This window comes from Mya arenaria, chromosome 2 (genome assembly GCF_026914265.1).
Source record: "Mya arenaria isolate MELC-2E11 chromosome 2, ASM2691426v1".
NCBI lineage: Eukaryota > Metazoa > Mollusca > Bivalvia > Myida > Myidae > Mya > Mya arenaria.
Window position 1 is genome coordinate 34,084,831 of NC_069123.1, and position 14,941 is coordinate 34,099,771.

Sequence of the window (14,941 nt, forward strand, 5' to 3'; positions counted from 1 at the left end):
TAACTGGCAATTATTTGTTTATTTTGGAACACGCTTTCAGGAAAATGTGTGAAATTATTAAAAAAAATCACAGTGACAAAAGATAACAAAGTGTCGTACCTGCATCTTCCCACAAGGCAGAGTGAGACTGGGTCCCCAACTGCTATAACGAGAGACTGTGCCCTTGTAATGGCCGTGTTCAGTAGCTTTATGTTCGACAGGAAGCCAAGATCCAGTTTATCTGTCGCGCTCGCATCTGTCGAACATGTATGCCGCGTACGCACGGTGCTCATCACTATCACGCGAAACTGCTTTCCTGATCGAATGAGAAATTCAATTTTATTAATCAATATCAAATCAACAAAATTGTTTTTTATTTAAAAAATGTATCCTTTAAATTCAATATGAAGACTGCAACATCATCAGTTAATATAAAATATTCATTTCGACCGAGCAGTTATCTTATTATGACAAGAAAAATTGTTACCTTCAAAAAACATTCTTATGTCAGATGAGGAATACACAACAAATGGTACATTTAGGTTATGACGCACATGATCAGAAAACATTTTCAATTCATAACATCTCAGTCATAGTACTTTTATACTTTCACTTCACCTAGTATATAAAATCAATAATTTCACTACAAAATGCCTTAATACAATTTAAGGATCTTAAGACATATACACCTAGGGCATACTTATCAAGTTAATGTTCCGTAAACAAGGTAATAAACATAATTGTGACCAATAAAAACACACCTTGAACATTGACAACCCTCTCCACAGCAATTTTGAACATCTTCCTTTTTCTCAGTTCGCTTCTGATGTGCATCACCTGAAGAAAAACTCATTCATAAAAACAAATAAAGTGTTACAGTTAGCCACCATAATGACTGTACTGTTTAAAGGACAATATTGATTACACTTAAATGTAACAAATTTATAATCATCAATAATTGATATTTTTGTGTATTGTTGATAGTTAACTAAATGTACTTGATAAGTTGGGTATAAAAGACTGGCCGGACCGGACCAAATCCGGACCAACGGAAATCTCCGAACTGTTATGGAATTCGTTCGGAATTTTCCTAATTTTGTGTTGGTATAAAAGACTGGCCGGACCGGACAAAATTAAAATACGCATTGCTATGTTTTATAGATATTATGTCTGTCTGTGTGCCTGTTTGTGTGCCTGTACGTGCATCTGTATGTGCGCCTGTATGTGTTTTTTTTTAATTATTAATGATTTTATTATTATTATTATAATTATTATTGTAACCTGACATAATAAAATATATTAATTAAAAATAAAATATCTATGAAACATAGCAATGCATATTATATAATTTGGTCCGGAAATTAGGTAAACTTCCTAACAATTTCCGTAACAGTTTGGAGATTTCAGTTGGTCGGGTTTGGCCAGTCTTTTATACCCAACCACTTGATATTAAAGAATTAATTCTAAAATATACAATGTACCACCAACGTTTGGAAAATTCAGTTTCTTGCTTATTTATTTTGATACAAATAACTTCAATAAATCAATGAACAAGAAAAATACTCTTTTTTATGAATTTCCTGCTCAGGCCTAAAAAAGAAAATTGTTTGGTTAGGGTTACATCCTTAAAAAAAATAGGTAGGGTAGGTAGGCTTTTTATTTTTTTTTATTTATTTTTTTTATTAGGTTTTATATAAGAATATAATTTTCATCATTGGAGAATGGTGTTAAAGCTATCTTCTGTACAAGCATTTAAGGTTTAAACTTAATATTAAAAAGCAATTAAAAAAAACAACGAATTTTTTAGTTTTTCATTTTTTTTTCAAACTGACTATAAAAACGGTAAGATCGGCGCCTATTCCGTAGGTAGGGTCGGGTAACCCGAACCAAATGTATTTTTTTTTTAGGCCTCATTGAGACTTTTTTGTTTTACTTGCATATCAAAAGCCTAAATGATTACAATCCTACAATCTCAGGCCAATATTAAATTCAGGGATGTGATTGGCCTGGCAGCTGAAGGGTTAAAACTTTGTGACAATTTGTTTTAGGGGTGCTTTAGGCCGCCTAATGGTGGTTGAATGGGGTGAAGCACTCTGGCGCAAAAGCAAAACTAGCTTTTTAGAAGAGCTCTCCGACTTGCCGGTTGAATCGATGATTGATTATGACCAAGGACAATTGATCGTCGCCAATTTCAGGCCCAAACAATGAATTTTCTATTATAATCGATCATCAAAACATCACTAATATCCTGATAGTGTATATATCAGAAAAGTTAACCAATCACACAGGTGTTAGCTACAGTTTAACCCATCCCCACACCTCACCTGGTCAGAGTATGGGGCCACTACACAGATGCTGTTCTCATCAAACTCTCCCCAGTCAGCAGGCCAGTGTTTCTGAAGGTGCTCGACTTGCTCTATCACCTCGTAGATCTGTCAATGTAATGGTACCATAAGCATGCCAGTAGCAATTATGATTCATGTACAGCATCAACTATAAGAAGAAATTTCGCTTTGGACTGAAGTTTGATACACCATCATGGTAGGATATCGATAAGATATCAATACATAAATCACTTAAAAAGAGGAAAGAAATACAGAACTACAGATACCGGTAACCTTTTACAGAGTGTAGTATACACCTTTACATAATTTTGTAATGTGTATTCTTACAGCTTGGTGTCATTAAATAAAGTGTACAGGCACATTTAATTGCACCATATATGTATTTTACATCAATACAGGTCCTTACTGTAGAACTAAATCCCAATACATAGCGCTTACTTCCCTTTGTATTATTAAAGACTATACTCATTAAGGGAGATCACTGTGTAGAAGTTGAATTTATTCTTCAATGGCTTAGTGGATATCTTTGATAAATTGATTGTATTAATGGTACGCCATAACAACAATTGTATTTGTACTGATATGAACAGATTTTTAATATTATATCATAATTGGCACATTTTAAAGTGTATTTATGGCAATGACGACCATGATCTGTAGCTCTGTACAATTTTATAAAGCATTTTTTTATACTTAAAATGGGAAGAAATCTTCTGAAGCATGTCAACCTGACTTCTGTCCCGACTATTATCTGATGGCCCAAAAAATAAATGAATTCAATCAACTAATTTTTTGTGAGATTTTATTTCAGTTTTCATGTAGCTCTATTTACGACCTCAATTTACAAATTGATCATGATATTTCAAAGCACCAACTACTACGGAGTGCCAACCTCAAAAGTCAGAGTGGTATAGTGGTAAAGGTGTGCCACTCTCACTCAAGACATTGTATTTTCGATCCGGCCTCTCAAAATGGACACAGCACTGTTTTCTACCCAGGAAACAGACTCAAGATTTATTAGTATCAGTTTTAAGCTATTTTCACAATCAAGCTAAAATAAATGAGTATAAACCAACCTCAGAAGTATTAAAGTATCCAGAACTGTTTTCATGTTGGACCTCCTCTCCCCGAGCTGTAAAGAACGTCAGTGGGTAGTAAACACTGTGGGCAATGGGGTCCTTGGATGCCTTCAGCTTGTTATCATAGAACAGCTCGGATGTGAACTCAATGATGGCCCTGTTGGCCCGGTAGTTTTCACACAGCATCACTTTACATGGGCTGTTGTCTGGGTACATGTCGTACAGACGCTCCAGGAGAGATTTGTGGAACTGCTGCTGTCGCGCAAAATCTGAGAAAGCCTCCGGGCTCATCTGCAAATAATTAAATACTTTTTATTCCTGGTTTACTATTTTGCAGCTGGATTGTTTAATTTCAATGGTACTTAAACAATGACAACACATTCATATGTCACCCTGCCAGTTTTTGAGTTATGGCACTTGCCATGTGTATGGGATATATGTATGGGCTTAGTCGTTATAAGCATCCTTGAATAAAACAAGAGATGTTAGTGAAACATTTATGCCCCCTTGGGAGCCAAATTGTTAGTAGGATTTGGACACTTAAATAAAATATGGACAATCAGAAAACCTTTTTTCAGCTTACAGTCACACTGACCTTGACCTTTGACCCACTGACCTCAAAATCAATAGGGTTCATCTGCTGGTCATGACCAATAAGCCTACCTAGTATGAGGTCCCTGGGTCAAAGCGTTCTCAAGTTATTGATCGGAAACCGTTTTTCATGTTAAGGTCACACTGACCTTGACCTTTGACCCACTGACCTCAAAATCAATAGGGTTCATCTGCTGGTCATGACCAATACACCTACCAAGTATGAGGTTCCTGGGTCAAAGCGTTCTCAAGTTATTGATCGGAAATCGTTTTTCATGTAAAGGTCACACTGACCTTGACCTTTGACCCACTGACCTCAAAATCAATAGGGTTCATTTGCTGGTGATGACCAATACACATACCAAGTATGAGGTCCCTCGGTCAAAGCGTTCTCAAGTTATTGATCGGAAACCATTTGGTATTCCGACCGACCGACAGACAGACAGACCGACCGACCGACCGACCGACCGACCGACATGTGCAAAACAATATACCCCACTTTTTTCAAAAGGGGGCATAAAAATATTGTGAATATCTTGAACGTTTTCAAAGTTATGTCCAACATTTTGGCTTTTTGCCTTAACATGCAGAAAACTTCACAATATGTGGACTTTCTTTCTTCAAAAAGAAGTCAAACAAACCAAATCACACGATATTCCCATAGGCATAATTACGTCATGTTTGGTGTATAAACACATACCTGTCCAGGAGAGCTTACAACCATTGAGACACGATTCATGTTTATACACCGAACAAAAAGTCATAGAGGTTGTCAGACAATTACTGTACTGAAAAGTTCCTATCTTAATATTCCTTGTATTTAATGCCTCTTTCAACAAACTCCATGTTTTAATACTCTGATTTTAATTTAATTTAAATTAAGTCACTGCATAAAGCTTTTACCAAACGTTTCCAGAAATTTCTGCTTCGGAAATGAATTCATAAATCAATCGCCATCAATTATTTAGTGCATTTTCATGAATAATTATTTATGAACACAAAAAAGGTAATTAAAATCTTTTCGAAACAGTTTCATGAACAAAATCTATTTTCAGCTCATTAATAAATATTGTGAAAAGGTAATTGAAGTGCAGTGTGTTAAATGCACCATTCAACATAGAGGAATCATACAGAATCACCTTCAAACAGGATCCGGAATTGACAGCAATATGATACATTTGTTTTTCAGTGCAACCTGCTGTCCCTGTGCTATTGAATATCAAACACTGACAGGCATATCATCAAGATTGGTATCACCTGATGCACATCAATAGCATACCTGCATGTGATCTCCTGCCAGTACGACCCTGGTTTTGGGCCCAGCCAGCGAGAGGGGGATCAGCATGTCACACTCCAGGGCCTGGGCAGCCTCATCCAGGAATATGTGAGTGAAAAAACCTGTAATATCAAGGGGAACAAAATTCTTAGTTATTTGATAGATTTTCTCTAAAAAAACTCTTACTGGGAATTTACACGTATATATAAGTGAAAAACAAGGACAATTGTTGATGCCTCCAAAAATTCTGAAATATACTTCTTACAGTATCAAGAAAATTAAATAGACTGTTAGAGATAAAAAAAAAAGAGCACTGAAGTGGATGCCAGTGCTCTTTTGTCCCATTTTTTTAACAGAAAAGGGGAATAACTTGTCAATTGTTAAATTCAGTGTTATGGGCCTTGCCTCACAAGTCTAATATGAATAGCTTGAAAAAAAATTGAGTTATGGTCATTGTTTATTTTTTTTAGGTCGGTCAGGTAACCATAATGCACCAGTCAATTGTAACCACGGCCCCCAAAGGTCCGGGGAATAGCGGGGACTTTGACTTTCGGTCCAGTCAACCCTGGCTAAAATCCCCTTCCCGCGGGGACGAACAGATGGTAAAATCCCCACCAAATGCCCCCGCACCCCAGGGACTCTAGGTAAGGCCCATTCCCCGCTATATTTAAAGCAAAGACAAAACCACCGCATTCACCCGGCACTGTGGGGCCACCTGAAAGGTAAAAAAACGGCCAATTTCCCCGGCTATCCCCGGTATATCCCCGGACCTAGGGGGCCGTGGTTACAATTGACTGGTGCATAACCACAATATTATTTTCATTTTGCCTTATTTTCTAGAAATTTTACCCACCCTCAGGGAGATTGAGGTCTGACAGAAGCCTGGCAGTTCCCAGTGTAGTCACAACAACTCTATGGTTCTCCACATCCTCCACTGTTGGTGCCCTGAAACAGTTAAATATTTCATGATTTATTTGATTAACATGTATAAGATGTGTCTGCTAATATGTTCATAATAATCACTGAAAAATTCTGAGATATTTGATTTCACATTTAAAAGGAAAATAGATTGAACAATATTGCGGAATTACCAAATGGCAATAAAACGGTTGGGTTGGCGCTGATTTCGTAGGTAGGGTCGGGTAACCCGAACCAAATGTATTTTTCTTTAGGTCTTACCTTCTTCACCAGTAGCAAAAACTAACCCACTCACCTGAATGTTCCCGCCAGTAGCCCAGTTTGTTCCTGTATACAATAAAGCAATACGGTGTGGGAGACGGTCTGTCTCCACCGATGTCGGTAGTACACTCTAAGGGGACGAGCAGCCTCATTGCCTTCCTCTACTGATGGGTGGAGGAACTCCTTGATGTAGATGTCTGCAGCACTGTGAAATAAGATACTTAGTAGGATGGCAAACCCTTCATATACTTTGGTGATTCAAGGTTGAATGTACTATTTAAAAATAAGAGTTGTATTTTGTTGCGAAAAACCTAAAAACTAAAAATTCAATTTCATTAAAAATGTGAAGTAAGCTGTAAGCTGATATGAATAACTCATGAGTCTGCATCCTAAGTAAAAACCAGTATTGTGTCCCTTTTGAGAGGCCATGAGAATGATTCCGTCCTGGGTAAGTTGGTATATTAAATTATCATTAAAATTGATTTTGTCACATACAAAACCAATTCAAACCAATCTTCTTATTAAGTTAAATAAGGTTATTGGTATCGAAATATTTTTTTAAAACATTCATACTTTACTGACAAACAAGAACACTTGCTTACCTATTAGAATGAGTACATATCAATATTCTTGTCTCTGGTTCCAGAAGGACATGTTTTGCACACTGCGCGAGGGTGTAGGTTTTCCCCGTGCCAAATGGACCCACAATAAGTAAGGGAGGTAATGCCATATGGGAGTAGGCCGCACACTTCATGATTGCCTCCCTTTGATTTTCATTTGTTTTTTCGCCAACATCCTCCTTCCATTTCCTGTGAAAAAAACAACAGAAATATCTTAAATCTATATTCACTTCAAACCACTTATTCTCATACCAAAATATAACTCAAAGTATCATTTCCTACAACATAGATAAACTGATAAAGTTTGCAACGCATCTTCACTTGTTTTTTATTTATTATTTTAGATTAACTAGTTTGTAGTGCACTTATATTTTATTGTTAAGCACTCGTTAAGCACATTCCTAATCCTTTAAAACAAAGCTCTTTGCACATCAGTTATGTTAAAATAATGCATTCATCAATAAGTATCTGCCATTATGTAGATACAAATTGGATTTTTTTGGGAACATAATTAAGTATTATCCATATTGCATGCAAAGTTACTTTTTAAGCAATACGGGAAACAAATCTGTAGGAACAGCCATAATATCAAACACAGTATTTTATGAATCTCTCTGCAGTGAAAATAACATCAGTGAAAATAGCATGATATTTCTCTACAGGCATAATAGAAAATAATCATTGTTCATTCTGAGTGCACCTGCACCTTTTTCCTAATTGAGACTTTTACCAAAACAATTTTATATAATGTAAGGTGTATGAGTCTAAATATTAACCCAATATAGTTACCCACCAGTCATCCACGCTTGGGAGTTTATTGAGGATTTCCGTGTCGGGGAACACGATATCGAGGGTGGAGAGGGCGTCCACAGCATGGTGCATCTCACAGAAGTGCAGGCGGTTCAGCTGGAATTGAACCTGAAAACAAGAGGGCGAGTTGTTACATAATCTAGAATCATTAGTCAACATTAAAATAAATAATAGTAATTTTCCCATTGGCATCATGGTAATTCCACAATACTTTCATAGGGTTTGAGTTAAAGAGCTGTGGAAAGGTGCTGTACTCTGCACTTTTTGGTGTAGCATCCTTCTGCATCATGGAATGTTCAAATTCTATTCAGCCAGATTCAATGGACCCTTTTCTCCCTTAGCACCCTGTCCGTTTTCTTCAGCACCCAGCCCTTTTTAAAACCTGGCTTAACCCCTTCATTCACTATCAAATTCTAATAAAATGATAAAATGTGGTAAAACAAACACTAACTTTCAACATTTTTTCATTTATATTTGATATCTTAAAGGGGCTGTACTCCGTATGATAAAATAGCGAAAACAATTTTTTGGTCGAAAACTGACATAAACTTGGCATTGATGTGTACAATGCATTGAAACTTACTCACTGTACCACATAGTTTACAATTTATTTAAGTTAAGCAGTTATTTCGTATTTTTCCATTAAAAAAGATTACTGGGTATATCTACCAGGTAGAATTCATTCCTTATGCGTGATTGGCTAGTCAGTGTTATCACCTGATATTACCAAGGTAGGTGTATAGCTTTATTATGTCACCCAATTAGAGTAAGCCGCCGTAGTTCAGTGGATATGACGCTTGACTGCAATTTTGGCAACAAGGGTTCGAACCCAGTCTCCAACACAATTTTATTTTACATTTTGGTACTTTTTTTTACAATTATGATATCAAAGCGTAACACATTCTATTAGATAATTGTCCGGAGATTCGTTACAGAAATTTTTTGGTGATAATCAACTTTTTCTTAACATAGATGTTATCATCATCATACAGTTTAACTTTAACATTATACTCATTAATGTCTTACTTCTACGGAGAACTCCTGGTCACATGTAAGCTCCAGTTCCTCGACACATTCCCGAGAGAGTCGCAGAAATATAAAGTTCTTTCCCCGGTCCTCTATCACAGCTTCATAGACCTGCAATATACACACAACATCAGTCAAGCTTAAACCATAGGTTACAGTATCAGACACAGAAAGTGAACTAGATGCCAACAGGTGACTTGTTGAGCCCGTCGAAAGAGCCATTGACACAGACATATTTCAACCTTTGACCTGTAAGCCTGACGGACAGACGGACGCACGCACACATGGAACCGCCATTGTGACAGTTATGTCTTGCTCACTGCACGAGGGCTCGACATAAATGATATTTGGGATAGAATTCATTATGATATTTTTATAATTATGTATGTTTTATTATTGTTATTATTATATATATATGAATATATGTATATATATATAATTCTATCAAACTATTTCTTTTCATCTTTTCAGACTATAATACTGCCACCTATGGCTCAACAGGATTAATGAGGTAAACAGATGAAAATCAGTAGCTAAATGGGAACAGGGACAACTTTGTAACATTTTTTTAACATACATCTGAAGTATCCAGATCCCCAGAGGATGTTAGATTAGGTATATCCTGATCCATTATCACACTGGTACTGTCCAATTTTAGAAAAATCACAACATTTTATCAATTACTCTATTGACTTTTTTGTTGTTTTGTTTTTACAAAAAGAAAATTGGACCCAAACTGTTTTCGTATGGAGGAGTTGGTGTATTCTTAAAGAAACAAACTTTATCACATTCTTAATTTTTGTCGGTTTACTTTTTAAATGCATCACATACATTTGTTTAGGCAAAATTTGAATTCCACAAGTTGAAATGACACATTTTTTTCTAATCCGAAAGGCTCTGGCCCCTTTCGGTAAATGTCGTAGAACAAACAACATTGTCTGCAACCAGAAAACCAGCTTAAATATATTCAGTTTTTCATAAATCATATCTAATAGATTTGTCCACTAATACAATGTAGATTTCTAGTACAAAGATAAAGGACACTAATTTTCAAGACAACGCCATTTATATTTTGAATTATTTCCCCTTGTTCCCATTACAAAATGATATCTTGATACTTTTTAACATAAGAATAGTGTAGGGGTACAGGTGTCCGCCTACCACCCTCGAGGTTAATGGTTTGATTCCCACCAGAGGTACTTACCTCTTGCCTCTCAAAAAGCAAATCAGTACTGGTTTTGGCCAAGGGAACAGACTAAAGAGTGATAAATATCACATTCAAAGTTGTTTTCACAATTAAGCTTAAAATGAATATCAAGTATAAACTAAATGAAAGTCAACAGCCAATCACCTTCTTGGGTAGGGCATTATTCTTGGATCCTGTCTTATGTGGGGCGAGCCACACTAGGTTGGTACTCTTGAGAATCAGTCGTCCAGCGACCGAGTCCACAGAGAGGTCATCCTCGAGCTTCATACGTGCAAACAGCTCCCCATCCTGGGCAAACTTGGCCGTGGACAGGGAGCCAGGCATCAGCAGGAACCGGTTCACCAGTTGGAGTGATGTTGTGATGTTGAACCTGGGAACAGCATAAAGAAAGGTTAATGAAGATTCTTTCAGTAAAAAGTAGTTGGTGTAAATAAACCTAGGAATTTATTATTGCAAATTGAGTCCATTGTATAGTCTGTATCACTCTGGCAATCAAAAAGCAGTTTGCAATCTTAACTAGAAATTCTTACCGAGCATATGAATGACCAAAGAATTGACTACCAGTATAAAGCAAACCTCAAGAATGTCATGTTTTTAGTTTTAAGACATTTTACATATATGTTTGTGGTTCAAATCAACAACAGCATCTCTTTTCTTCCACACTACCATAAACATAATGTAATGTTCGCATTTATCCTTCACTTAGATGACATGACGCTGAACCACCCTGATACTTATAAAAAATTTTTTATCACTATAAACCATTGGAGAGATTTAATAGTCACATGTAATCCTTGATATACAAATGCAAATAAACATGAATTCAACGCATTCTATGATTGAACATAATAATAACTTATCGAGGGCAGTCTTAATCCGATTAAGCATAATGTCAATTAATGAAGTGTATTTCCTTACTTTGAAATCTTATCAATCTGAGCCAGTTCCTCCACATAGAGCATCTGGTGCATCCAAAGTCGGTAGTTCTCCTTGGTCGGAGACTGCATCAGGTGCTCGGAGAACCGAAACTTGCTCATCTCCGGCAGTGAGTACTTCTTCAACAGCTCTAGGGACTTGTCATCATCTGGGGTTCTAGAACAATTAGAAAAAAATATTTTTTAAAATTCATAACATCAAATTAATTTTCTTTGAGATTACTTTTCATCTCACTAAGCCACTTTTTTCCAGGTATCTTAATTTAGCAAATCAACTGGTGCGAAATATTCAAAAGTAACCGGTAAATTCTTCATAGATTCAAAAGGGACGAGTTAAAATGTATTCATTTATCATATAAGCACAGTGGTAGAAAGAAGTTCATTCTTTGTTGGTGAACTTGCAGTGGTCAAAATTAACACAAGCCTTACTCCGGTAAAATGCTTTCCGAGCTTGGGCAAATTCTGAATTTTATAAAGCCGGGCTTGTCAAATTTTATTTGAAGCCAGGCTCTAGTGTAAGAACTCATGCATGTTCATTAAAAATACTAATTTCCATGACTGTATGCGACAAGCCATCCTTACTTTTGTTTGTATTCAACTATGTTGACTTTGTCTGTGTGCCATCGTCCCTGTTGGCTGAGGCGTATCTCGGACAGGACCTTCTCAGTGTCCGTGACTGGGGCCGACTCAACGTGCATGTCCCTACTGAGCACAGGCTCCGAGCCAAAGTCAAACACCAATGTCTGTCGGAATGCTCCATAGATGTCCGTCTTGAACACAACCTGGGAAAGGATCATTGGAAAGTTGTTAAATTTTAATTTATGTTCAATGCATCACAGAATTGTTAATATATGAAACTATCGACTGAATGTTAGATGCTTTTAAAAATTGACATTGCATAAATGTGTGTGTTGAAAAGTCCTGGGGACAAATGTTTTGAATATATCATCCAGTCTTATGCACCAAACAAAAAGACAATATAAATTTATCATTTCAGTATGTGGTTCTGCAATGTAAAACAAGCATCATTGTGTTAAGCCTGCATTGTATCACACAGAATCCCAATTCTAACTTTATTTCATTTTGGATCCAGTATCAACAAATCCAGAAGCCATGTGTGTTACCTTAACCCTGTAAACATATTCCCCCGGCCTGTTGATGGTGATTTCTGGGTTCTTCCACTCCTGACAGTGGGGCTCGAGGTTCTGGTATTTCTGGGTCTTCTTGGGGCCCACGGAGATACTTGAGATGTAAAAGTAGTTGCTGACTGCCTCATCTAGTAGCACTATACGCAGGATACAGATCTGAGGGAAACACATGTTTATTATATACCTTCTGGTGGTTTAAAAAGATTCAGTGAAATCAAAATTATATTTAAATAGTTTTCACTTTTTAATTTTTTTAACCCGGTCTCAATTCCAATTCAAACGTCAGCATGAACAGGACTGGGAGACAATTTTAACGATGTCATGGGATTGAACAAGACTTAATTTGATTTTTGTAACTATTCATCAACCCTTTCAACAGAGAATAGTCTAGGGGTGTAAATGTATGAAATGTTTACCTCTAGGAGGTTGAAGGTTTGTGCCTCACCAAGATCCTTATGGTTTACAGCCACCAAAAGAACTGGGGCATGATTCTTTTGGTTTACTGCCGCCAAATGTACTGGGGCACGATTCTTATGGTTTACAGCCACCAAAAGTACTGGGGCACGATTCTTATGGTTTATAGCCACCAAATGTACTGGGGCACGATTCTTATGGTTTACAGCCACCAAAAGTACTGGGGCACGATTCTTATGGTTTATAGCCACCAAATGTACTGGGGCACGATTCTTATGGTTTATAGCCACCAAATGTACTTTTTAACAAACGAGTTCTCAGGAAAGGTCACACAAGGTTTATTTAAAATTGAAATCTAAATCTTTCATTTGACACCAGCCTGGTATTCAACCAAATTTCTTGACCTAAAAATTAACTAGAACTCTGTGAGTCGCATGTGTCCCCTGACGAATTATTTACCGTCAACATTATAGGTGTTAGATTGGCAGTAACTCTAAACATATAGATGCAAGAGTTACGGTTCTTGTGCACTGCACTTGCCCTCAATGAGATCTATCTAGCTTTGAAGTTTCAAGTTGATACCTCTTATATAATTCAAGATGTGCCCCGTACAAAACTTGAAGCATGAACATTAAGGAAGGGCAATTACTCTAAAACTAAGAAAGCAAGAGTTCCTGTCCTGTGCACTGCACTTGCCCTCCATGAGATCTATCTAGCTATGAAGTTTTAAGTTGATAACTCTTATATTCTACAAGATATGCCCCGGACAAAACTTGAAGCATGAAAATTAAGGAAGGGCACTAACTCATAAAATATGGAAGCAAGAGCAACAGTTCTTGTGTACTGCACTTGCCTTCAATGAGATATATCTACATATAAAATTTCAAGTTGAAACGACTAACAGTTTACGAGATATGCCCCTGACAAGTGAAAATGGGAAAGTGAAATAGACTATAGCTCATTTTTAGTAAGAAACATATAAAATTAGCTGGAATTAAATAAAATTTCTATGTTTTCTATGGTTCCAAAATAGGAAAACAAATGGGAGTCAATTTCTGAATTAACAATATAAGCTCTCTGATGTTTTCTAAAAATGATTTCATAATCAATTTTTTTTCAGATTAATATTTGCATATTTTGAACAATTTACAGTAAATTTCAATCATCCCATTTAATCAGAATACATGGCTCCTAAGTTATAACCATATCTTAATTTGATGATCTTTGATGCCTGACTAAACTTGCTTATTGCATAGTTATGCAATAATGCCAGAACTCGAGGAAAAAAATGTTAACTTTTTCTGATGATACATTACAAAACCCTGTTTTTTTGCATTTTTTTTTTTAGATATTGACTGTGCAAGTACTACTCCTGTCTGAGATCTTTCCCCCTATTGTTTGTTCTGATGGCCATAGTCTAACATATTCTTGCCAAAGGATTTGGATACCATGGGTTTCAAATCTAAGAATATTACATTCAGAAAGCAATAGCTATTAGTAATCACTTTCTGAAACCGAAATGTGATTGGTCAAGGCAGCGCTTAAAAAAAAAAAAACATGTGTAAGAAAAATCAATAGAAGTTGGAAAATTTGGACAATGGACAAGAGAGTGCAATTTCAGAAAAAGCCACAATATCAAGTTAATAATTCATGGAAATATCAGAAATGCCGACAGTTTAAAGTCAAGATTGCTTATTCATTACATTCAAGGAAATATCAACAACAGTAATGAGAACATCAAAGCCAAACCACAACAGAACGAGTTCCCACAGTTTCCTATATATATATACAATAATAATGTGGTATGATTTCGATTCACCAATGGAAAGCGTGTGGTAAGTGATAAACACTTTCATGCTCCATCATGATGATCAAGAAATTCCTCATATCACACATTACTTGTGTAATCAATATGACATGTACAATAGTAGGCGGCATCTTTTGTTCCAACCATGGGAATACATGTATACAAGTGCTTCACAATTAGCAGAGACAATGACCACTTTCAATATGAAAAAGAACTTGAAATGCCAAGCATACGGTATGTTATCAATCGGCCAGTTGAAACAGTTTAAAAATCACATTCTTTGACATAAAAAATGTCAGATAATGGCAAAGATGGCTTGGTCTACAAACAGGAATAATGATATAAGAAATGTCAGATAACAGGGAAAGATTGCTTGGTCTACAAACAGGAATAATGATATAAGAAATGTCAGATAACAGGGAGAGATGACTTGGTCTACATACAGGAATTATGATATAAGAAATGTCAGATAATGGCAAAGATGGCTTGGTCTACAAACAGGAATAATGATATAAGAAATGTCAG

General features: G+C 36.3%; 1 protein-coding gene across 2 annotated transcripts in view; it reads right to left on the reverse strand.

Moving 5' to 3' along the window:
- LOC128203432 (probable helicase with zinc finger domain) overlaps positions 1–14,941 on the reverse strand; it is a 42,176-nt gene that overhangs the window by 11,321 nt on the left and 15,914 nt on the right. For both annotated transcript variants that reach the window (XM_052904855.1, XM_052904847.1), the window contains exons 9-22: positions 12,172–12,351; positions 11,630–11,829; positions 11,031–11,204; positions 10,257–10,482; positions 8,906–9,016; positions 7,863–7,987; positions 7,052–7,258; positions 6,484–6,654; positions 6,124–6,215; positions 5,274–5,392; positions 3,401–3,694; positions 2,304–2,411; positions 741–816; positions 100–295 (exon numbers count right to left, since the gene is read on the reverse strand). In XM_052904855.1, the coding sequence (XP_052760815.1) occupies positions 100–295; positions 741–816; positions 2,304–2,411; positions 3,401–3,694; positions 5,274–5,392; positions 6,124–6,215; positions 6,484–6,654; positions 7,052–7,258; positions 7,863–7,987; positions 8,906–9,016; positions 10,257–10,482; positions 11,031–11,204; positions 11,630–11,829; positions 12,172–12,351 (2,279 nt within the window). The remainder of the gene's footprint in view (positions 1–99; positions 296–740; positions 817–2,303; positions 2,412–3,400; positions 3,695–5,273; positions 5,393–6,123; positions 6,216–6,483; positions 6,655–7,051; positions 7,259–7,862; positions 7,988–8,905; positions 9,017–10,256; positions 10,483–11,030; positions 11,205–11,629; positions 11,830–12,171; positions 12,352–14,941) is intronic.